Source organism: Adiantum capillus-veneris, chromosome 14 (assembly GCF_014529385.1).
Source record: "Adiantum capillus-veneris isolate H3 chromosome 14, ASM1452938v2, whole genome shotgun sequence".
Classification (NCBI taxonomy): domain Eukaryota; kingdom Viridiplantae; phylum Streptophyta; class Polypodiopsida; order Polypodiales; family Pteridaceae; genus Adiantum; species Adiantum capillus-veneris.
The window spans coordinates 115,248,928-115,271,456 of NC_140944.1; the positions used below are offsets into that span (position 1 = coordinate 115,248,928).

The 22,529-nt window shown below is 45.1% G+C and overlaps 1 protein-coding gene across 2 annotated transcripts in view; it reads left to right on the plus strand.

Annotated features, from left to right (window-relative positions):
- LOC147442979 (transcription regulator) overlaps window positions 1–21,453 on the plus strand; it is a 111,371-nt gene extending 89,918 nt beyond the window's left edge. For both annotated transcript variants that reach the window (XM_086528938.1, XM_086528939.1), the window contains 17 exons: window positions 15,611–15,727; window positions 15,803–15,929; window positions 16,025–16,128; window positions 16,480–16,617; window positions 16,701–16,796; window positions 16,913–17,065; window positions 17,145–17,276; window positions 17,353–17,400; window positions 17,486–17,632; window positions 18,707–18,768; window positions 18,846–18,999; window positions 19,076–19,267; window positions 20,084–20,188; window positions 20,318–20,452; window positions 20,570–20,797; window positions 20,902–21,003; window positions 21,100–21,453. In XM_086528938.1, the coding sequence (XP_086385064.1) occupies window positions 15,611–15,727; window positions 15,803–15,929; window positions 16,025–16,128; window positions 16,480–16,617; window positions 16,701–16,796; window positions 16,913–17,065; window positions 17,145–17,276; window positions 17,353–17,400; window positions 17,486–17,632; window positions 18,707–18,768; window positions 18,846–18,999; window positions 19,076–19,267; window positions 20,084–20,188; window positions 20,318–20,452; window positions 20,570–20,797; window positions 20,902–21,003; window positions 21,100–21,258 (2,199 nt within the window). In that variant the 3' untranslated portion in view covers window positions 21,259–21,453. The remainder of the gene's footprint in view (window positions 1–15,610; window positions 15,728–15,802; window positions 15,930–16,024; window positions 16,129–16,479; window positions 16,618–16,700; window positions 16,797–16,912; window positions 17,066–17,144; window positions 17,277–17,352; window positions 17,401–17,485; window positions 17,633–18,706; window positions 18,769–18,845; window positions 19,000–19,075; window positions 19,268–20,083; window positions 20,189–20,317; window positions 20,453–20,569; window positions 20,798–20,901; window positions 21,004–21,099) is intronic.
- The last annotated feature ends 1,076 nt before the right edge of the window (window positions 21,454–22,529 follow it).

Genomic DNA, 22,529 nt, shown 5'->3' on the forward strand with positions numbered 1-22,529 from the left:
CCAAGTACGTGTTCTTGATTCTGCTTGCCCTCCTGTATTTACCACCGCAATGACAGTGGTGTGTGCGCTCCAGACTGGGTTGGGTTTGCGAGGAATGGTGTACCTACAGATTGGTGAACAAAAACATTGATGCTATAGCGAGAAACACACAAGGTATGCGCGAGAGAGACGGGAGAGACTCGCGAGGACGAGCACTTAGCTTTACCGCGCACAAGGTTGTTGTGCAGGTGAGTTTGCAGAGCTCTGTCAGCAATAAACAGGCGCCCAAACTCACTCTGTCTCAATAACCAGGCGGCCAAGTCCCCAAAACAGAGGCGAAATTAAATCCGAAAACGCGAAGGGGAAATTTTTAAATTTTTTTTGGGTACAGTACGGATCCGTACGGTACCGTACCGTACTGTACGGACGTACGGTACCGTACGGATCCGTATGTACGTTGCAAGCAGCTACTTTGAGTGTGGTCCCATAAGTCTCGCACCGTCATGTGGAGCGTCGCTCTAGTATTACCACTTTTCCGTCTCGGTAAAAAGCGATCTTGCCTTGATGTGGGAGCTTTTGAGGATAGCTTTACTGGAAGAGACATCATCTTTTACTCTGAGACACACCAGGCCCCTGGGCAATCCATGCCTCACATCAGTGGATACAGGTGGGAGACAGCCTACAGATAGGAGACACGCTTAGAGCACAGAGGGCAGGGCTCGGGGGGAGTGGCAGTGTTATTTAGAGAGGATCGGCAGCCACTGATACACATACCCCGCAGGGACGAGCAGGCTAGGTACATGTGGGTGAGACTGAAAGCAGAGACATGCAGATACCTCTATCTAGCTATTTGCTACTTTCCCCCGAGTACATCAGTTTATCCATCACTTAGAGGACAGTCCCCTTTCTCTATTTTGGATGATGACATATGGGAGTTCTCTAGGGATGGTGACATTATCATCCTAGGGGACTTCAATGCTAGGACTGCCCATCACCAGGCAGTGTTTTATGATACTTCAGAGGAGATGCTAAGAGAGCTAGATGTTGCAGAGACGGGCCTTTCCAGACTATCACACGGTGTGGAATATACTGAGTATGGGCGACACGTGATAGACATGGGCACTGCAGATGGATTGGCCATCTTGAACGGCCTACAGAGATTTCCTGTTGCGGGAGGTTTTACATGCTTCCCACACAGACATGGAGCCAGCACTGTGGACTATGTCATGGCACAGCCGAATCTCATCTCTATTATCCAGGATCTCACAGTTGGGCCCAGACCGGTCAGGGTGGCTGTGGATCATGCTATGGTGTCGATGACCATCTCCTTCCAGTTCAATGTAGCACACAAGCCACGAGTAGCAGCCCCCACTCGCTACACATTCACACGGGAGACGGATTCTGTATACATGGACTGAATCTACAGAAGCCTATGCACTGAGGACCCAGGGCGACCTCTGGAGGAGCTAACTACTATACTGACACAGACATTACATGAGGCAGCAGCTGAAGCATACCCACACACCAAGCCTGAGCAGAGCCGTCGATCAGGGAGCATGCCTCAGAACAGCTGGTACGATGAGGAGGGTCGCCAGACTAGAGCCAGACTTCAGAGGGAGGTGTTGTTGGGGGACGTCACTCACAGACAGTCACAGATGGACTTCTGACGCCTGGTGCGGCGGAAGAAGAGGGCTTTTTTGGCTCGACTCGAGCAAGATCTATATCAGCTATTCTTGAGTCAGGACTCGCGTGAGGCGTGGCGGCTCTTTCATGAGCAATCCCTCCTCCCCCCCTGTTATGTCCTCCGCAGAGACATGGGGTCAGTGCGCATCATCTTTGTACACAGTACCTGGACAGCCACCCCTCCCCAACCCCCCCGATCCATGCCCACACGCATGTGTCTTTTTCATCGCTGAGATGGTGAAGAAAGCTATTGACAGGATGAAGACTGGGAGAGCATATGATCATGATGGCCTAGTCGCTGAGCATTTCATGCATGCCAAAGACCTACTAGCAGAGCTTCTAGCAGTTATGTTTAACCGTGCCATGTGTGAGGGCCTACCGGACACTTGGAGCCTATCTACGATCATACCTATCTTCAAATCAGCAGATCCCATGGAGCCATGGAATTATCGCACTATTATGATTAGGCACACACTGGCGCGGTTGTATGCATCCATTCTTGAGCAACAGCTGAGTAGATGGGCAGAGAGGGAGGGAATACATGCAATTGGGCAGGCAGGATTCAGGAGAGGCTTCTCTACTCTTGACCATATCCTGACACTCAGGGCCATCATCGAGGAAGGCAGATCTCATGGGAGACGGATCTATTGTAGCTTTGTGGACTTCCGCAAAGCTTTCGACACCGTACCCAAAGCTAGATTGATGCGCAGATTACACGAAATGGGAGTACCCACAGAACTCATTTGGGGGGCCATGGCATTGTACAGATCAGTAGTAGGGCATGTACGCACCCTGGAGGGACTTTCTACACGGGTTCACTTCAGTATTGGGGTGAAGCAGGGCTGCCTGCTCTCTCCTACTCTTTTCGGTATGTATATGGATGAGGTTTCTGACTACATTGACAGCGATGGGGATAAAGTTGCTCAGTTGGCACGGACATGGATTCCACTTTTGTTATATGCTGATGACATAGTGTTGATCTCCGAATCCCCAGAGGAAATGCAACGTCAATTGGATGCTTTGCATACCTTTGCCCACGAAAGTGGTTTGTCTGTCAACCTCGGTAAAACCAAGGTTATGGTGTTTAATACCACCCCACAGTGGATCAAGAGGTCAGCACCTACATTCACATACGGCCAGGAGACTGTGGAGTACACAGACGCTTACACTTACCTTGGAGTGGTTTTTAGCGGACCTGCATTCTCACTCAGAAGAGCAGCTGAGACCGGACTTACCAGAGCCCACGCAGCATTGGGTAGATTGGAGAGGATGTGTTCACAGGTTCAATTTCAAGAGCACCGGACGAATCTCTGGCTCTTTGACACGTTGGTGGCTTCAACATTGCTCTATGCAACCGACATATGGGGACGTTCACTAGATCACCACGAGAGTTCGGGTCGCACAGACGGATGGGGGAAGATGGAGAAACCTCTCGTCTCTATGATCTCGCGGCTCATTAGAGCCAAGGCATCAGTACCACGAGCCATTATCCGAGCAGAGCTAGCGGCCCCCCCACTAGTGGTGGAGATACAACATGCTAGTATGGAGACAGGCTGGGTTCAGCATAGACAGGCTGCCACCATTCCTTTACTCATTGGATGCACCATCTCTCACTCTTACACAGTCAGAGATCACCAAGCTCATCCGCCAAGACCTGACCTAGCTAGACACCTGGAGGACATGGATACAACCAGCACAAGAATTGGGCAGGAAGATGGCTTTCTACAGATACCACCTTCTCCAGCTTACGGAAGATGGTTTTGTGACGAGACCCAGATACATGGTTACCCACTTGTCTCATGGGATACGATGTGCTATTGGCCTGTTACGCACATCTTCTCACCAGTTGCGGATTGAGACTGGGAGATACAGCGGAGTACCAGCAGAGGACAAGACATGCCCCTTGTGTAACATGGAACCTGAGACAGAGCTACACTATACATGTCGCTGCCCCGTCTACTACGAGATACGAGGCCGCTTCCATTGCTTGTTTAGAGAGGGTTTTGGACCACTCTCAAGAGTCATGGGATACGAAGATCAGAGATGTGTGGGTTTGTTCTTGCTCGAGCTGCGCAGACACAGAGATAGCCTTATGAATGGGGAGGCTAGCTTGTCTCAAAGACGGATCACAGACTTCTTCAGAGCAGACACGGGACAGCCGCAAGAGCCACTCCCACAGCAGAGCGCCCCCTCATCTCACACCAGAGGCACACTGATTGACCGAGCGATTGAACTGGGGAAATCGAGGCGCCCGCGACTGCGAAGAACTACACAGCATTGACGGAGGCTACGACAGAAAATTCGGAGCACGCTTGCCAGGCATGCACGACGCCCGATCAAACTACTAACCATGGAGGAAATTGATGAGATTCGCCAACGACCGATGCTAGATCTCTTGTGATTCAGCTATCCCAACAAGCCGCCCATTTTTGGCTTAGTTTTTTGCTTGGCTCACATCGAGCAATTTAGGACCCCATAGTATATATCTTTGTTTTGTATTGTTGTTAGGTTATTTTGTTACTCTGACTTTGTATCAGATCCACCACTTTGTAACTTTCGGGTCTCATAGGTCACTATGGCCTTTTGAAGACGTTAATATTATATTTCATTTCTCTCTCTCTCTTAGTTCAATTGTTAATGAAGTGCTAAATGTCTGTTCAGTCTGTTCTTTTCTATTGGCACGTGGTGCCCGCCTTGTGACGGAATCTGGTGCAACGGGTATGCACAAGAGGGGCGTTGCTCCGCTCCTTTGTCAACAGATTGCCTCGATTTTTGATACTAAAGTCACTTATGTCTCTTTTAGTTTCAGGGATATTGTGAGCTGACATTATGCTGCTGTAATGACTTTATAAACTGGAATTCCTGAACATGATACTGCGTAATCGAGGGCGATTACAATGCTTTCAAGAGGGGGGTATGTCACAAACCAGTGACATGGTAGGTTGTATACACACACACACTCTCCCCTTGGCGTGGATAGTTGTTGAAATGCTGACGTGGCAAGCTCGCAAAATCCGGCGAGCAACACGAAAAGCTGACGTGGCACTGGCTGTACGGAATTCCGCGATTTACGGCAGTGTACGGACGCTGATTTTTCCTACACAAGCTGGTTGAAAAGCCTACGCAAAAATTGGGAAGAGCTTTTTGAAGTATTGCTTTATTTTATATGAAGATTGCGAGAGTCAAAATTGCTTTATTTTTTAGGGCTTTTGATTTTCAGCTTTTGGGGCTCTGCTTTTGACATCCCTTGTAAAACTTTAATAAGTGTAGATAGGGCTCCCACTTCTCAGAGCATCTGGACGTAGAGTTTGAGAGTGAGACTCTCCCACTTCCTTGTACTTTGAGTTGCAGATTAATACAAAAAGAAATACCGAAAGCGGCGCCAGTCTTTGGGGCCAATATCTCTAGGCATGGAACTCCGTTGGGCTGTGTCGAATCAATTGTGAACTGTGAACTGTTTTGCAGTGAATTCCTGTTGTGTCGCGGTAGAATCTTGACTTGGAGTGTCCAAGTCTGTTACAAAACTCCTTCCTAAATAAGATTGCTACTCCCCCTGAATGCGTCCTTTATGCTCTAATCGAGTTTCCAATCTGCAAGCTGTCTCCTATTTGTATCCGTTCACATGTGGTATAGACTGCCCAAGGGCCTGATGTGTCTCAGAATAGAAGATGATGTCCCTCCTAGTGAAACTATCCTCAAAAGCACCCACATCAAGGCATAGAGACTCATTATATTTCCAAGTAGCAACTTTGAGTGTGGTCCCATAGGTCTCACGCCATCATGCAGAGCGCCTCTCCATAATAACCACTCGTCCATCTCTATTGTTACTTTGACTTTATATCAGATCCACCACATTGTAACTTTCTGGTCTCATAGGTCATTCCGGCCTTCTGAAGTTAATATAACATTTCATCTCTCTCTCTCTCTCTCTCTCTCTCTCTCTCTCTCTCTCTCTCTCTCTCTCTCTCTCTCTCTCTCTCGGGCTTATCACTAGCAGAGGTATATTGAGTGATCGAGCAATAGATCTAGGAGGCCTAGGTTGAGGCTCCATTCGCCAAAGGAGGTTGCTCTCTCCTCTTCTTCCCTTCTTTTGGGCTTATCACTAGCAGAGCTATACTAAGTGATTGAGCAACAAAGCTGGGGAGATCTATGAGGCCCAAGATGAGCGGATGCTTTGGCTCCCATTGCGAAAGGAGGTTGTAACTTGACCTACCCCATTGATGAAGTTTTGACTCAGGGACCAGATGATCTTGACAAACGACAATAGAAAGAAAAACTCCCAGAAAAAGAAGGATGCACGACCCCGTTTGACGGCGGAACAGAGAACCGACAATCTCAAAGAGGGAAAGTGTTTTGGTTGCAGGGAACAAGGGCACATTTTTGCAAAGTGCCCCAAAAAGGCACAACGAGGACAAACTGAAGAAAGACCTGAGAGTTCTAAAGCAGGGGAAGAACGTGGTAGAAAAGGCAAGATGAAAGCAGGACCGGTACTGGATTGCATGGGAACCGACCCAAGTCTGTGCTTTTCAGATGGATGAAAGTATGGAACTTTGCGGTGCATGGGACAAAGTAAAAGATCAAGAAGCCCTCATTTTCTTTGATGTAGGAGCCAAGGCCAACTTCATTTCACTTGAATAGGCTGCTCGACTCGAGATGACCCCCGACAAGATGGGGCCACCGGCAGATGCAGTTCTTGCGGGGCCCGAACGGGATGTAGCCATTACACCTGTTATTCGCAAACTTCGTTTGCATTGTCAGGGGTATTTAGGACATGAGGGCTTTTACATCATGCCTTTGGAAGGGGGTGACGTCCTTCGAGGGATCCCTTGGTACCATAAGAAGAACGCCGTGGTCGACTATGAGGCCAAGAAAGCGACTTTGGCCAATGAGAAGGGCAGGAAAATTTTACTTGATGTAAAATGGAAGGGCGAGTTCGTCCCTATTGTATCGGCTTCGGCCATTTCAAACTTAATGAAACCCAGTCTTTTTGTTTACTCAATCTATTTGAAAGAATTAAATGATGAACAACGAACGAACATGTCTGAACTGGACAAATAACGATAAGAGTTTTTGCACACACATGCTTATTGTTTGTTAGAAGGCCTACCAAGCGAGCTACCCCCATCTCGTCCCGAGGAGCACACTATCGATCTAATCCTTGGAACCACACCACCGAACCGGCCATCTTACCGTGTTAGCCGAGCCCAGAAGGAAGAAATCATGAACCAAGTGAAAGACCTGCTTGAAACGGGTCTCATCCAGCCTAGTACTTCACCTTACTGTTTTCCGGTTTTACTAGTACTAAAGAAAGACGGATCTTGGAGAATGTGCATTGACAATAGAGCTCTCAATAAATCACCATCAAGAAGAGATTCCCGATTCCAAGGATCGATAGTATTCTTGACAGACTTCAGGGATCCTCTTGTTTCAGCAAGATTGATTTAAAAAGCAGATATCATCAGATCAGAATCGCTTTGGGAGATGTCTAGAAGACGGCCTTTCGGACAAGCTTTGGTTTACACAAATTTTTGGTGATGTCTTTTGTACTTACAAATGCTCTAGCAACTTTCAACCGAATGATGGATAGGATTTTCCGAGAGCATTGATCTCTTGTGGGCACTTTCTTCGATGACATTATAGTTTTCTCCAAGAATGAAGCAGAGCACCGACACCATCTGCTACAGGCTTTGGGCATTGCATGATCATAGATTGGTTATTAATGCCAAAAGAGCGAGTTTTTCTTGCCGGAGATACATTTCTTGGGACACATCGTCTCAGCAGCATGAGTACAGATGGACCCGGCCAAAATTGAGACTATCCGTGATTGGCTTGACTTGAAGAATGTTCATGAAGCTCGAAGCCTTTTGGGCTTGTGCTCTTACTACCGGCAGTTCATTCGAAAGGTTGCAAAGATAGCCGTCTTTGCACTTATTGACTCAGAAAGGAGTCGTTTTCTCGTGGGGAATAACAGAGGTGTCTGCTTTTTAGACACTTAAGGAAAAATTGACTACTGGATCAGTGTTAGCTTTGCTAGACTTGCAAAAGCCATTTGAAGTTTATTGTGAGGCTTGTGGTCGTAGTCTGGGAGCAGTCTTGAAGCAAGAAGGCCATGTGATTGCTTATGAAAGCAGAATGTTTTCACGGCCATAATTGGTAGCCCAGATTTATGAGAAAGAGCTATTGGCAGCGATCCATGCTCTTACACAGTGCCGCATTATCTACTTGGAGCCGATTTCATAGTTTTTACAAATTATCAAAGCCTGTGTTACTTCTTGTCACAGAATGATCTTTCGGAAAAGCAGATGTAGTGGGCTACCATCTTGTCACATTTTCCCTTCCAGATTGTCCATGTTCATGGACATAAAAATTTAGTGGCAGATGCATTGTCTCGGAAGGCCCTCGTCTAGGCTATTTCCGTGATCCATCACAGAAGCTTCGAGGATGTGGTTGATCAGTACACCACAGATCCGGTCTTTACCGATGTTTTTATTCGGATACAAAATGGGGAGACAGTTCTAGGATATTCCATAGGGGATGGCTACTTAATGAAGAAAACAATGTTGTGTGTTAGACAACCTTTGAGGGAAAAGGTCTTGACAAAGTGCCACTGTCCACCATTTATGGGTCCCTGCGGCATTGACACCAACTTGAAGGGGGTTGAGCGTTATTTCTTTTGGCCGAGACTCAAGAAAGACATGGACGACTTTGTTCGTAGTTGTTTAGTATGCGAAAAGGTCAAGTTTGACATGCGTAAGGCACAGGGATTACTTGAGCCTTACCCATTCCCACCCACCCCTGGGAAATTATTGCACTGGATTTTAACTTTGATCTCCTGAAGACACAGAGTGGGCATGATGGCATTTGGACTGTCATTCACAGATTTAGCAAGCAAGCTCACTTTATTCCAGTGAAGAAAACAATCAAGCCATACCATTTAGCGTGATTGTTTATTGCACAGATATTTCGGTTCCATGGCATGCCTGAGACAATAGTCTCTAACAGGGATCCCCGATTCACGAGTTTGTTTTGGAGAGCTATTTGGGATTTTTCCACCCGTAATCTTAGATCGAAAATTCTATTGTTTTAGATTAATTGAAGTCTTACATCCTTGATCAGAAGACTCGATGGGAATTTTTTTTGCCTTTGGTGGAATTTGCCTACAATAATACGGTTCAGTCTTCGACAGGGAAAGCTCCATTTGAGATAATTAAAGGTGCTCAAAAGGTTCCTAAGGGCCACGAGGCTCTAGAGAAGTCTCAAGTACGACACAAGAAGGCACTAAATCGACATCGTCGCGACTTGAAATTAAAGGAAGACGATTGGGTGCTCTTAGTTTTGAAAAGGCATGCCTAAGGAAACAAAAGGGAAATGAGCGGCTTTTTCCAAAGCTTAGCATGAGGTATTTTGACCCCTTCCAGATTCAAGAAAAGATAAATGACGTCTCCTTTCGACTCAAGCTACCAGATACTTGGAAGATTCACAATGCATTCCATGTGAGTCTCTTGAAACCTTCAAAGGTGAGGTGCTCGTTGATGGGGAGCCTGATGAGCAACCCGAAGTGGAAGAGAGCGAGGAGATTCTCGTTCTTGAACAGATTTTGGCACACAAGGAAGGAAAAGTGAAAGGTAAAGTGATTTGGCGGTTCTTAGTTAAATTCAACAACTATCCGGCATTGGATGCGAAGTGGATGGAGGAGGAGGACCTAGCAGATACTCCTTAGATTTGGGAACTTTACCTTGAAGCATTCTATTTAGCTGCGTCTACTCCGAGAGATCCCGCAGATCAGCAGGGTTGAATCTGGTGCAGAGGGATTGCACAAGAGGAGAGTCACTCCGCTCCTTGTCACAAATTACCCAGATTGAATAGAGTCATTGATATCCCGTTTTGTTTCAGGGATACTATTGTGCTGACAGTATTCTACTGTATGACTTTATGAATGGAATTCCCGAAATTGAACATGAATAATTTGTACTCTCTCAAGTACTGAAAGATGCAATTACTAAATACGTTGCTGGCAGTCATGGTCTGAGATTTGAAATGAAGTTTTTTGTGATTGATTTGTCATGTGATGTCCTGTGTTGTCATGTGCAGTGATGTGACTGTCGTCTTTGTACAAGTGCTAGATGTGTCGTGTCTAGTGCGTCAGTACCGAGAGTCAGTGTCTGTTGAAATGGTTTATGGCCTCTGTTTGTCTTGCAAGGGTAATTGAGGGTGATTACAATTCTTTCAAGAGTGGGGTATGTCACAAATTGATGACGTGGTAGTGCTGCCTAGAGACACACACATGCAGACTGTACGGACGTTGACGTGGCAGGTCGTACGTATCTTGTGATTCGAGCTGACTATTGACGTGGCAAATTGTACGGACGGGCTTGCTGTTGACGTGGCAAAACAATACGGAAATTCCGCTTTTTGTGCTGACAACTGTACGGAATTTTCGTAAATTGTGCTGGCTGCTTCTCTTGCAGTTTTTGGACCAAGTTGCTTTTGGAATACTGTGCTTTTGAGTTTATGGTTTTTGGGGCTCTGCTTTTGACATCCCTTTGTGAGAATAAAAAGGGCATCTAGACGTAGAGTCTGAGAGTTGAGGACCCGATGGAGTTGTACTTTGCTCAAAGATTAATACATTAAGAAATACCGAAAGGGGCGCCAGTCCTTGGGGCCAATCTCTCTTGGCACGGAACTATGCCAGGCCGTGTCGACTCAATAATTGTGAAGTACTTTAAGTGAATCTCTCTTATATAGCGACAGCACCTAGACTTGGGGTGCATTAGTTTGCTACACTAGCTCGACATTGAGAATGCATATGAGGATGGACTCATTACCCATCTTATCACCCTCTTGTATTGGGCACACAGATTGTATTAGTGATCACACGTACCATACACATTTCTAATCAGTAGCACCTTTAGTTTCACTCTTTTTTTGTACCCAAACATGGTATCAGATTCACCGGTTTGTAACGGTTTGGTCTCATAGGTCATTTTGGCCTTTTCGAAGACGTTAATATATCATTTCATTTCATTTCACCCCCCTGCCCCCCCCGCCTCTCTCCCCAAAAAAAACACAATAAAAAGGGAAAAAAGAAAACTCCACCCGAACCCTGCAGCCTCTGGCTTTTGCCTAGAGGCGACATTCTCTCAGCAGGCCAAGGGTTCAAGCTATTAGTATCTGTTTGGCTGCTTCTTTGGAAGGATTAACTGCTGAGGTGCTCATCGGTTGCATTCATGGTGTCTGTTTGGCTGAGCCCTTTTGTTCTGGATGCTGGTAAGGTGCTATTGAAGGAGGGAGTCCTATTGGGTCACCGGTTAGTGACTTCTTTGAGCTTCATTGGGTGTTGCACTGTTTGGAGGTGAGATTTCTTATCGATGATGTTCCCATTGGAGTCATGTTATCAAGAGATACCCTGTGCACCATTCACAATTCAACGGTTTCATTGGAGGACCGTTGCTTTGGTATTGAAGGTGTCAGTTTGGTAAACCGTTGACTATTTCTAGGTTGCTTTTGCTGGTAGACCAATTCCCAGGATTGTGATTGTCTCTCCTTTGGGAGAAGTTGTTTTAGAGTTCAATTTGACGGAATCTCTATGACTTGTCAGAACTTATTGTTATTTGTACAAGTGGAGACGGGATGGATCTTGCTAGCTTGGGCGGGGTCTAGATGTTAGAGATTGTGAGGTTTATAACTAAAGCTTTAACGGGATATCTCTGATATTTGTAGTAGTCTGTGGGTGGTGTTGAGTGAGGGTGTACCACCCTCGAATGGGGTATACTCTTCACCCCACTCTTGTGAAGCATCCTCTTCTCCCTACGATACTCGGTGTGGACATCTTCAAAGAGCTCTCTTCATGGATCTCTTTGATTTTGTTTCAGTTGTATTGTACATGGGTCTACAGGTACTTGAAGATCAGAGGCAAAAAGGCCTAGGAGGGAAGCAAAAAAGAGGAGGAGACGACAGAGGCAGAGAGCGCCTCCTCAGTTGAACAAGTGTAAATGCACTGTAATGGGAAGGCACCACGTGCCAACGGAAAAGAACAGACTTAACAACTTTAAGCACTCCAAATAACACTGAGGTGAAAGAGGTGCACTACATGAGAGACGGGGAGTGGTGGAGTTCCACCCCATGAGAGCACTGGTGTCACCAGCGTGTGACTACTATCTATCCTTTTTGTTGATTTCTTTCTTATTATCTATTTACTTTCCCATATTGCATACAAAGGACAAGATATTTGAAGCAGATAAGTATGTTCAGGACATGGATAAAATGTACAAGAAGGTCAAAGTGGCCTTAGAAAAGACTCGGGCAAAGCAAAAGAAAGCAGCTGATCGTCACTGTCGTGAAGTGGTATATTCACTTGGTGATTGGGTGCTTTTACGCTTTGAAAAGGCAAGGTTAAAGAAGATGAAGGGCAAGGAAAGATTGTTTCCAAAGCTCAGCATGCGTTACTATGGGCCTTTTCAAGTGTGCGACGTAATCAGTGATGTTGCATATAGGCTGAAATTGCTTGACAGTTGGAAGATTCACAATGCGTTTCATGTGAGTCTTCTCAGACCCTATGTGGGTGATGTGCCAGAAGATATGCCAGTTGAAGATCAGCCGGAAGTCGAGGAACTTGACGAGATCTTGGTCCCTGAACAGATTTTGGCACACAAAGAAAGGAAAGTGAAAGGCAACGTTGCTAGGCGTTACTTGGTAATGTTTAGAAACTATCCGCCAATGGATTGTAAGTGGATGGAAGAAGGTGAACTTGCAGAGTCACCAACTGTGTTATCACTTTACCTTGAAGCCTTCGATTTGCAACCTACCTTGACCCCTTGAGTTTCAGAGCTACATGGATTGTCAGTGTGACAATGGATTCTGAAACAAATGATGTACATGGTATTTAAAGCGAGCTCAAATGAAATACCTGTTACATAAATGTTAGAGCTGTACAGATTGTCAGTTTGGCAATTGCTCTTATGGAATGTCCAAAAGTTTGGTTAGTGCTATAGAAGTGAGTATTTCTTGTCAGTTTGTCAAGGATACAGTAATTGCTTCTATTAAAGAGTACATGTGTAACTGCATTCTTAAACTATTGGTTTGGGTATGCTCGAAAGTGTTACGAGATCCAACATGTACTATAAGACAGTGGCAAAATGTGCAGCTACCATTTTGTAATTGGAAAGTTAGTGACTCAAAGCAATGGCACAGTGCGCAGCTACCACTATGTCATTGGGACAGGGTTCACACGGAGGCAATACATGTGTCGACGAGGTGTTGAATACACCAGGGTTGACAATGAGCATGTATGTGTCGTACATGTGTCGACAGGTGTTGAATACATCAGTGTTGACTGGAAGCATGTACGGCATAGATGCAAACGAGGACGTTTGAGATTTCAAGAGGGGGGTATGTCACCAGCGTGTGACTACTATCTATCCTTTTTGTTGATTTCTTTCTTATTATCTATTTACTTTCACTTTTTGGAAACACCCCTTGGGAAATCTAACTGCCCTGCATTGCATAGCTAGTGTGGAACTGTTCAGAGGGAGTCCAAGCCTGAGGGCAAGAGAGCACTAAGGTTGGACAAGGACTATGGTTAGCCAAGTGGGGTCATTGACTAGCCAAAGTGGAATCCTTTGCTACAGAGGCTACATTTCAGTTCTGGATGTGGCTGTAGTGTACAAAGAGGGTCGGATGACCTAGAAAGATACAATGGCAGCATCTCCTAAAATTTAGGGAACTGCTATTTTGGGACCTGAAAATGTGTTGGCGTCATTACCTCCGGAATGACAAGGGGAACATTTTCTTACTCTGCCGTGAAGTCAACTGGGCAACCGGTTGGGAGATTTTTAGGCGGCAACCCCGAAACGGGAAAATGCTTGTAAATGTGTCAAGTGGCACATTTTGGTGCAGTTTCTAATGCAAGAGAGAGTTGGCGCTGAATTTGAAGAGAGGAGGGGCTGTTTTGCAGAAATTGTCACAGGTTAAGAGCTATGGAGTGCTTGCTTTCCCTCTTATGCACAGTGCGGTGCCAGGAGTGATGCCCTACACGCTACGCACTGCTCTCTCTCTCCCCTTTGGCAGTGGAGTTATGCCCCACTAGTGGGCTCTTCATTTGACCAATGTACAATTGTGTGGGTTCATACGCGATTGCCGAGGCAAGAGCCTCTTGCACAGGTACTGGATTAGCTAGCGGCTAATCCCCCTGCAGGTACAGGTGAATTCGGAGAGGTTTCACGCCAGAAATCTCGTCCGATTCAAAGGGCAAGTAGCCCTACAGGTGCAGGAGCTCGAGGACTTGCTACGGATGCGACCGGCACGCGAAACGGAGCCAAAAACAGTAAATTACAGCCTGCTGTGTATTTTTTGCAGGTTTAGGGTTTTGGCCCTAAACGGACCCTAATACCCCCAAGAGGTTCGGGGACGCAAGGGGACCGCTGTACAGGTGATCTGGCGCATTTTCGGGGCTGAAAACAGAGAATTCAGCGTGCTGCAGATTCTCGCCAGGTTTTGTAAAGTGCCCGTGTGCGTCGGGAAGGTCAGTCAATGCGTGGGAATACTGACTGTGAAGTGTCCTAGTACAGTTATGCTGCCGAAATCAGGCCGGAACAGTGGAAATTCAGCCGAGTTTGTGAGGGGCAGCTTGTAGGGATCCACAGAGTTTATTCCCTCTTTTGAACAATAAAGAAATACCGAAAGGGGTGCCTAAGTTAGGGGCCAATCTGGTGTCGTTCTACTCAGACAGGTGCAATCTAGCAGCGTGTATCCCTCTCCCCTTTGTTATGTCTTGAAAGTACAGGTAAAATAGACGACTAATAATGGGTGAAAGCTAAATCAAGGTTTGAAGTAAAGTCTACCGCCCTTTTTGGATTGAACAGGCCGGTTTCAACTGGCCCCAAATGCGGGGGCCCCTTTCAGTATTTTTTTATATTGGTTCAATAGGGTAACACTCCCTGGAACTTTGCTCCGCATCTGCTCTTGCAAGGATGCCAGAGAAAGTGCCCAAGCCACTTATTTAAAGGCCGTTGGCCATCCAAAAACAGTACATGAAAATCATTCAACTCTAAAAGCATCTGGGTCCAAAAGCACACGCTGAAAATTAGCTAGCGCAATTTCAAGGAATCCATACGCCTTGCACGTCAGCAGCCAGCAACATGAATTTGTTTGTTTGTTTGTTTTTGTTTTTGTTTTTTCTTTTCTTTTCTTGTGTCCCTTGCTTTTATAGTTTTATGAGTGCTTTATTCCCTCTTATAATTCGTGAATTCAGACTAACGTGAACTAATGAGGGTATATAATCCGTACGCCTTCCACGTCAGCAACCAGCAGCATGAATTGCGGAGGTCCATACAATCTGCCACATGGCACCGTCAGCGGAAAATGCGGGCGTCCGTACAGCTGCCACATCATCATCTATTACGCAAGTCTTTGGGGTGTGGGTCCCTTTGAATTTAGGCCCCGTCGGATGGGGATCTTCAAGTTAGCTGGGGGTTACCAGTCTTTTAAAATCGAGTCACTCGGCCAAACTTCATAAGTTGGTGGAACTTCTGCTGCTGCTTCTCTTCGGGTTTAGGCCCCTCAGCCGGGATCCGTAGGTTGGCTCAGGTCCTCAGTGGCTTGACATGTCAACAGTTTGTGACAAGCACATGGACCCTATTGTTGAGGGTCCATCTCCAGGTGTTTCCTCTTGTTGAGCAACTATACCACCTGCTTCTCCACAGCCTGATAAGGCTTTGAGGATATTGTTGTTATGTATTTCAGGTAGAGATGATTATGTTCTTGCAGTTCTCATGACACAATACGAGGAGATTTTGTGCAGTATGAGGAAAATTTCCCACCTCTTGGAGTTGATAAAACTGGACGTTCTAGGAGATTTGATAGATTGAGAACCAAGCAATATTCTTGATATTTTTAATTTTATGTTGTGTGGATTTTGGGATCACACCTCTGAGAGAGTATGTGACTGCAGGCATTCAAGCGCCTTTACGAGAACGTAACTTCTACATTGCATGTGGCCACATACTTGGCTGTTTTGGCGTGCATCCGTGATGTTTGCAATCGAGTTGTGAAGGAAATAACAAGCTGGGTAAGTACACTACATTGTCGTGTAGGCTGTAGCATAATTGTCATAATGTTTTAGATCATTTATCATAATTTGCAGGTTATGTATTCTGATGAGGACCGCAAGTACAACAAGGAAATATTGGTGGGGCTCATACGATCAGAACTAATACATCTAGCAGATTACAATGTTTATCTGGCGAAGCTAATTGATGGAGGGCGCAACAGTAAGATTGTGTATTCTGTTGAGTTTTCATGTGGCCCCATTTGGTTTATAGCTGTTACCTTGGATTTGCAGCACTAAGTTTTACGTTTATTGCAGGTTTGGCCATGGAATTCGCTATACACCTTGTTCAAACTCTTGTTGTTCAGGAGAATTTAGTCACTGGAGTTGAACTGTTTAATGTGATTGAAGCCCTGGGGAAGGTTAGCTATACTACATCTGTGTCTGGATTGCTGGAAACGTTTTGGTGAAGCTTACATATTGTTCTTGCATGCTATAAGCAAACGGTAAAATATACAAATATAGGCTAGGACATGGGAACTTGAAGGCATTGTGAACTATCAAATGTGTCAAAGCTGTAGATGGTCCATGCTGACATGACAAGCCTTCAGCATGAACTTTGACAGTCTCTTGGCTCGCTTGTGACAAGCATTGGCTTTGCCATTGGCTTCCCTGTTTGGCTGATAGAAATTTGACAAAGGTTGCTAGGCCAGGTATAATTAAATGATTAAAAGTATGGTCTGGTGTCCACAATAAGAGTCTATTGTTTGCAGGTTGCACAAAGGCCTGGGGCATCAGATTCACTGCAAAGGTTGTTGGAGTTTGTGAAGAATCTTGCTTTGACTCATGGTGGACAAAGTGGTCCAATTGGTGGGAAGGAAGACAAGATGCGACTTTCAAAAGAGAAGAGGGTATCTATCTTTTGTTGGAATCAAGTCGATCAGTTAATGTACTACTCTGTGTTAAATTGAGCATTTGTTTTTGCCCAATTTAGCCCTCTAGTCGCGGCAGTGGTAGTGCTTTAAGAGAAGAAAGCAAGGCAACTGTCAAGGATACAGCTAGCATTGATCCAGCAGGCCTTCAAGAACAGGTGACTGTTGTAGCTGCCTCTTTATATCTCAAAAATGAGAACACACTCACTTATGAACAATTAGTTTATGTTGCGAGCATGGGTCCTCCTAGATTAATTGATCTTCTCAAACACAGGTGGCTATGTTGTTTGAAGAGTGGCTCACTATTTGGGACACCTCAGGCTCACAAAACAATGACAAAACTTTTGCGGTATACATATCCAAAATTCAACATTCAGGCATGCTGAAAGGAGATGATATCACAGATCGATTCTTCCGAATCTTGACGGTTTGTGTCTGTGCTTGTGCATGCTAAGCGTGGTTTATCACCCCATCATCAACTATATAAGGTTAGTCCCTTTTTACAGGAACTTGCTGTTGCACGCTGTCTAAATACGGAGAGTCAACTTCCAGGTGCAAGTGGCATAGCTTTTTCACAGCAGGGGCCTTCTTTTGCAGCTATTGATGCTTATGCTAAGCTGGTTGTGTTGCTAGTGAAGGTAAACTAAATAGTACCCATAAAGGTTGTTTGTGCAATTCTTTATTGACTTATTTGGGTATATTGTGATGTTGCAGTACTTTGGCGTAGATTCTTCAATGGCAAAAATAAATCTTCTGAATAAGGTATTAATGTCTATCAGAGCTTACACTGATAAGACTGAGAAATTTCTTGCAATTATTCTAACACTATTTTGCATTTGCATTGCAGGTCCTCTCAGTTACAATACGTGTCATTCAAAAAGCTGCAGATGAAAAGAAAACAAACTTTTACCCTAGACCATATTTCCGTCTCTTTGTGGTGTGGCTTATGGAATTTAATGCTCCTGATCCACAGCTAGAGGCAAGCAATTTCCAGGTAAATTATTGATCAGTATGTTGTAAATTTGTTACAATGCGTCCGACACCTGGGCTTAGAACTGGGTTTTTGAAACTGGTTATGTCAGAGGCATAAATGCCTTTGGAGGAGACTGTTTAGGCTTTAATAAAAAACAAGGTGCATGTTGGAGTTGGTGCTTTTCAAGATTTACTTTTTGTCACTTGAGTAGCTCAATCTTGACTCTTAACATAACATACAAAACCTCTACAAATTAGAGGGAGTATAACCTCATAGGACAACGAAACTCTGTGTAACTTGGCCTACTTGAATTAAATCTTTCATTCTTGTGGTTATCCTGACTCAAAGTGCTCTTTTTAGCCAAAGATATGAAATCATATATGCTCACGCATGCCAGTCGTGAAGTGAAAACATTTGCCAATATTTGGATTCTGCAGATTGAGCTCCCAAAGTGCTTGCTGGTGATCAAGTAGCACTACTGTGATGTGCTTGTCTGCTTGGTTGCTTCCAGGGCGTTTGCTACTACCCAATTACTCACTCTCCCCTCCAGCTGCACCATAACTTGCACTAGGTTATTGGAATGGATCAGGGTTCAACCCTGGCGTTATCAACACCATTTGTACCTCTTTCTTTCTTGATCCTGCAAGAATATCAGGATCATGAATCATAGAAAAAGCTACAAATATATGGTAGAAAGGGGGGCTGTAAGCACCTGTGTGGGAGGAGAGTGTCCTATGTGTTGTTTTGAAACTTAGATGTCTAGACGTTCATGTTTTTTTGGATGCAAGGAGATTGAACTGTTTCTCGTCTGACTATGTAGCAGGAGAGAGAATTGATTTAAGGTAGTTGGATCATCGAAGTCTCTTTTGTGTGTCTTATAGCATGTGATACTTTTCATTTTTTATTTCTCACTTGATGCTTGTCTTTTTGTGTTTGGGAAGGGTGTTTTCTTTGGTTAAATATCTTCAGAGTAGTTCAAACACGTAGGTTTAGAACAAGGCGTTTCCCCTTCTCTTTTTTGGTTTCCCTCTCCTGGGGGGAGGGGGGGATGTGTGTATTGGTATGACAATTGGAGTGATGTATTTTGCCTTGCAGGTCTTAACTGCTTTTGCAAATGCATTCATGCAGCTCCACCCCCTGCGAGTTCCTGCATGGAGGTATCTAAAAGCTTGCCCAGCTTTATTATTTTCTGAGGTTAATGTTGAATAATGAAATAGCTGTTTTCTGCTTTCAGCTTTGCCTGGCTTGAACTGATTAGCCACCGGATGTTTATGCCAAAACTGATGCTAAGCAATTCTCAGAAAGGATGGCCTTTAATTCAACGTCTTCTCGTTGCACTATTCAAGTTTATGGAGCCATACTTGAGGAATGCAGAACTGAGTGATCCAGTTAAATTACTTTTCATCTTTTTTTGGTTGAATGCTTGTGTTGACTAAATGAATCTCTGACAAGATCTCCTCACAGGTCCGGACATTGTACAAGGGGACACTTCGTGTGTTACTTGTATTACTACATGATTTTCCAGAATTTCTAAGTGACAATCATTTCAGCTTCTGCGACGTCATCCCTCCAAGTTGTATTCAGTTACGGAATCTTATTCTCAGTGCATTCCCTAGGAATATGCGTCTTCCTGACCCCTTCACACCAAATTTGAAGGTATATGATTTGGAACCTGCTACAATTTTCTGAAGTATTCTATGCTCATTGGAATGTCAGAAGTCTGGGCCGTGTTAGAAAGGTCTGGGTCATGTGCTGTACCAGGCAAGTTCCAGTAAAGGACACTCACAGCAATTACGTTATTAAGACTGTCATACCTTAATGAGTGGTACATCTAATGCCACTGGATATTTCTCACACAGCTGTGAGAGGAAGGATTGGTCAGGCATTCATGACAATCCTTTTATATGTCGCAAAAGTGACAGTACTAGTGGCTCTTCTCAAAAATTTTGAATTATAACATGAGACTTGCCAATGCCCTTGAACTGTTTGGTCCTCTGTCCAGAGGACCAACCTAAGCATGCTACGCTCTTTTACCTTGCTCTCCGTGCATTGATATGCAAGAATTTCACACCTGGACATGGACAGTCGTGTGAACGGTGGCAGACTCTTGTGGTAAGGAAATCAACAACTTACCAGTTACAGAAGTACCAGGTTGAGAGGATGTTAAAGGGGATTCGTAGTATTTAGACAGTACTGTACAAGATGGAGCTGATGGCCACTTATAGAGACGTTTGTATAATTCTGAAGGTGCAGACTCAGGGACAGAGTGCATACTAACTCTTAAGCACCTGAATCTGGGGCCTCAGACACCTATGATGATAGGTGCACATCTTGGCAGAGCCCATTCGACTCTCAAAATACAGCTCCTGCATAATTTTTGTTTTACCTTCGTACTCATCCATAAGGAATGTTGGGTCTGCAATTGTGATCTCAAGTAGTGTAGGTTTTCACGATACTTTGATGTGGTTGCAGGTTGATTTACTTCCAGAGATTGGTCAATCTCCACGAATTCTTTCAGATGTTGAATTTGCATTGAAGAACAAGCAGTTGAAGTCAGAGATTGATGATTATTTAAAGGTATCTTTTAACAGCTCTCGGAATCTGTTACGGTCTTTAGAGTATGCATAAATATTCATGGAGCATAGATTTCCATTGTTGCTTGCCACTCAGATCCTTTTCATGTTCACCAATATGTTCATCTTGCAGACCAGACCTCCTTTGTCTCTTCTTTTGGCGGATTTGAAACAGCGCTTGATGCTTCCACAGCAGGAAGTACAATCTGCTGGCACTCGATACAATGTGCCCCTAATTAATGCCCTTGTACTTTATGTTGGCATGCAGGTTAGTGTTTTGCATAATGTTGCAATATTATTTTGTGCAGTTCAATGCATCATTTTAAGGTATTAAGTGTATGACACATGATGATGCTTACTTGATCTATTTGTGTTTTCTATAAAGGCAATTCAGCAACTCCAAAGCAAGACAGCACCTCAGCAACTGGCTGTACCTACTGCACCAATAACTCACAGTGCCCCTATGGACATTTATCAGCGACTCATCGTTGAGCTGGACACAGAAGGTCGCTATCTTTTTTTAAATGCGGTGGCAAATCAGCTGCGTTATCCGAACAATCACACACATTACTTCTCGTGTGTTCTCCTCTATCTTTTTGCTGAGGCAAATCAGGTAAAGTACGAGAGCATCCTGCATATCTATAAAGCTAGTTACCAAGTTGTTAAGTGCACCAAGTGTACAGGTTTATTTATCTGTTATTATTTTTGGTATCACAGGAAATCATTCAGGAGCAAATAACAAGGGTTCTCTTGGAAAGATTGATTGTCAATCGGCCTCATCCATGGGGTCTGCTAATTACCTTTATTGAACTAATAAAGGTGCGTTCTCAATGTTTCTTTTTATGTTCATGTCAATGGTGAACTGATTTTCAGCACTGCAATACTTCTTTTCTGTTTATTTTGGATTTTTGGCAGAATCCTCGGTACAATTTTTGGAGTCACAGTTTCACTCGCTGCGCACCAGAGATCGAGAAACTGTTTGAGTCAGTTGCAAGGTCCTGTGTGGGTCCCCCATTGAAAGCTGTAGATGATGATATGGCTTCTACAATAGCGGCAGAGGGCTTGAAAGCTTAATTGTTAAACTCTGGATCAATGTATTATAGAGTGAGCTCAGTTAGCAGGACTTTGATTGCAGACACTTTTGCACTTTTGCTTTACCGATCCAATTTTGTGCTAATTGTTGATCCCATTACATTCATTGTAATCTGCCGAGAGTGGGTATGTGGATATGTTATCTAAATGGATGCTTGTATTTGTAATTCTTAACAATTCTAGAGAGAGAGAGAGAGAGAGAGAGAGAGAGAGAGAGAGAGAGGCAGGCATGCCGGCTGAGGTATCTGTAATCAATAGTCATTGGAAGTCTTGCTGCGTGTTGATGCATCCGATCTTAGTTTGCAGCTTGCAGGCAGGCAATCTGCTTTCACACTTGAGCTCTTTGTAGTTGCCGTCTCTAGCCTTGCAGGCTTTCACCACAAGCTCTCTCTCTCTCTCTCTCTGCCCTCCCGCTGCGCTGCTTGCTGCTGTCCCCGCTGCCCTGCTCGCTCGCTCTGCCCCCTCGCCCAGCTCGCTGACCCCGCTCGCTGCTGTGCCCCTGCGCTGCTGTACCCACCTGCAAACCCTGCCCGCCTGCAGCCCCGCGCGCAGTGGAACTCCTGCCGCTTCCCCCTCCTCGCGTTGCCTCTGCAAACCCGCCCCCCCTCACTTCGCCTGCAGCCCCGCCGAGGCACGTGAATGAGGAAAGGCAGCCCCCCCCCCCCCCCCCCCCCTCCTCCACTTTTGTTTTCAAGGCGCACGCACACACAGAGCTGAACATATTGAGGGCACCTGGCCACACCGCCTCGCGCTCCGCCACTCGTCGCGATTGCCGCCAATGTCGGTGGACACGTACATCCAGTGCCACGCCCACTGTTTTACCAAAACCCAACAGAAGGCAGACGAAGCTGAGAAATGGATCAAGGTGGCCAAGAAAGGAGAAGACAAGGAGATAACGCCCATTTCTACACCCAACATCATCATTAACCAAACACTAGAGGAGCAGAGGAGAAGGGTGCGCGCTTTACATGTGAGAATTTGCGGTCTTAAGGACAAAGGCAATGTGGACGAAGAAGTAAACGAACTCACAGCCTTGATGGCGATTCATGAGCCGACACACACAAGGGCATGGAGAGTGGGCAACATAAAGAAAAATGGAGGCAATGGAGAAACCTCAAAAGAAAGAGCACTCATCCTCCGTTTTCCCTCCATGGAAGCAAAGAAGTCATTCTTGAAGAAAAGACCAACTCTTAAAGAGACTGGCATCTTTCTTGGGGACGATCTCACCCTCTCGTAGATCGCTCATATGCAAG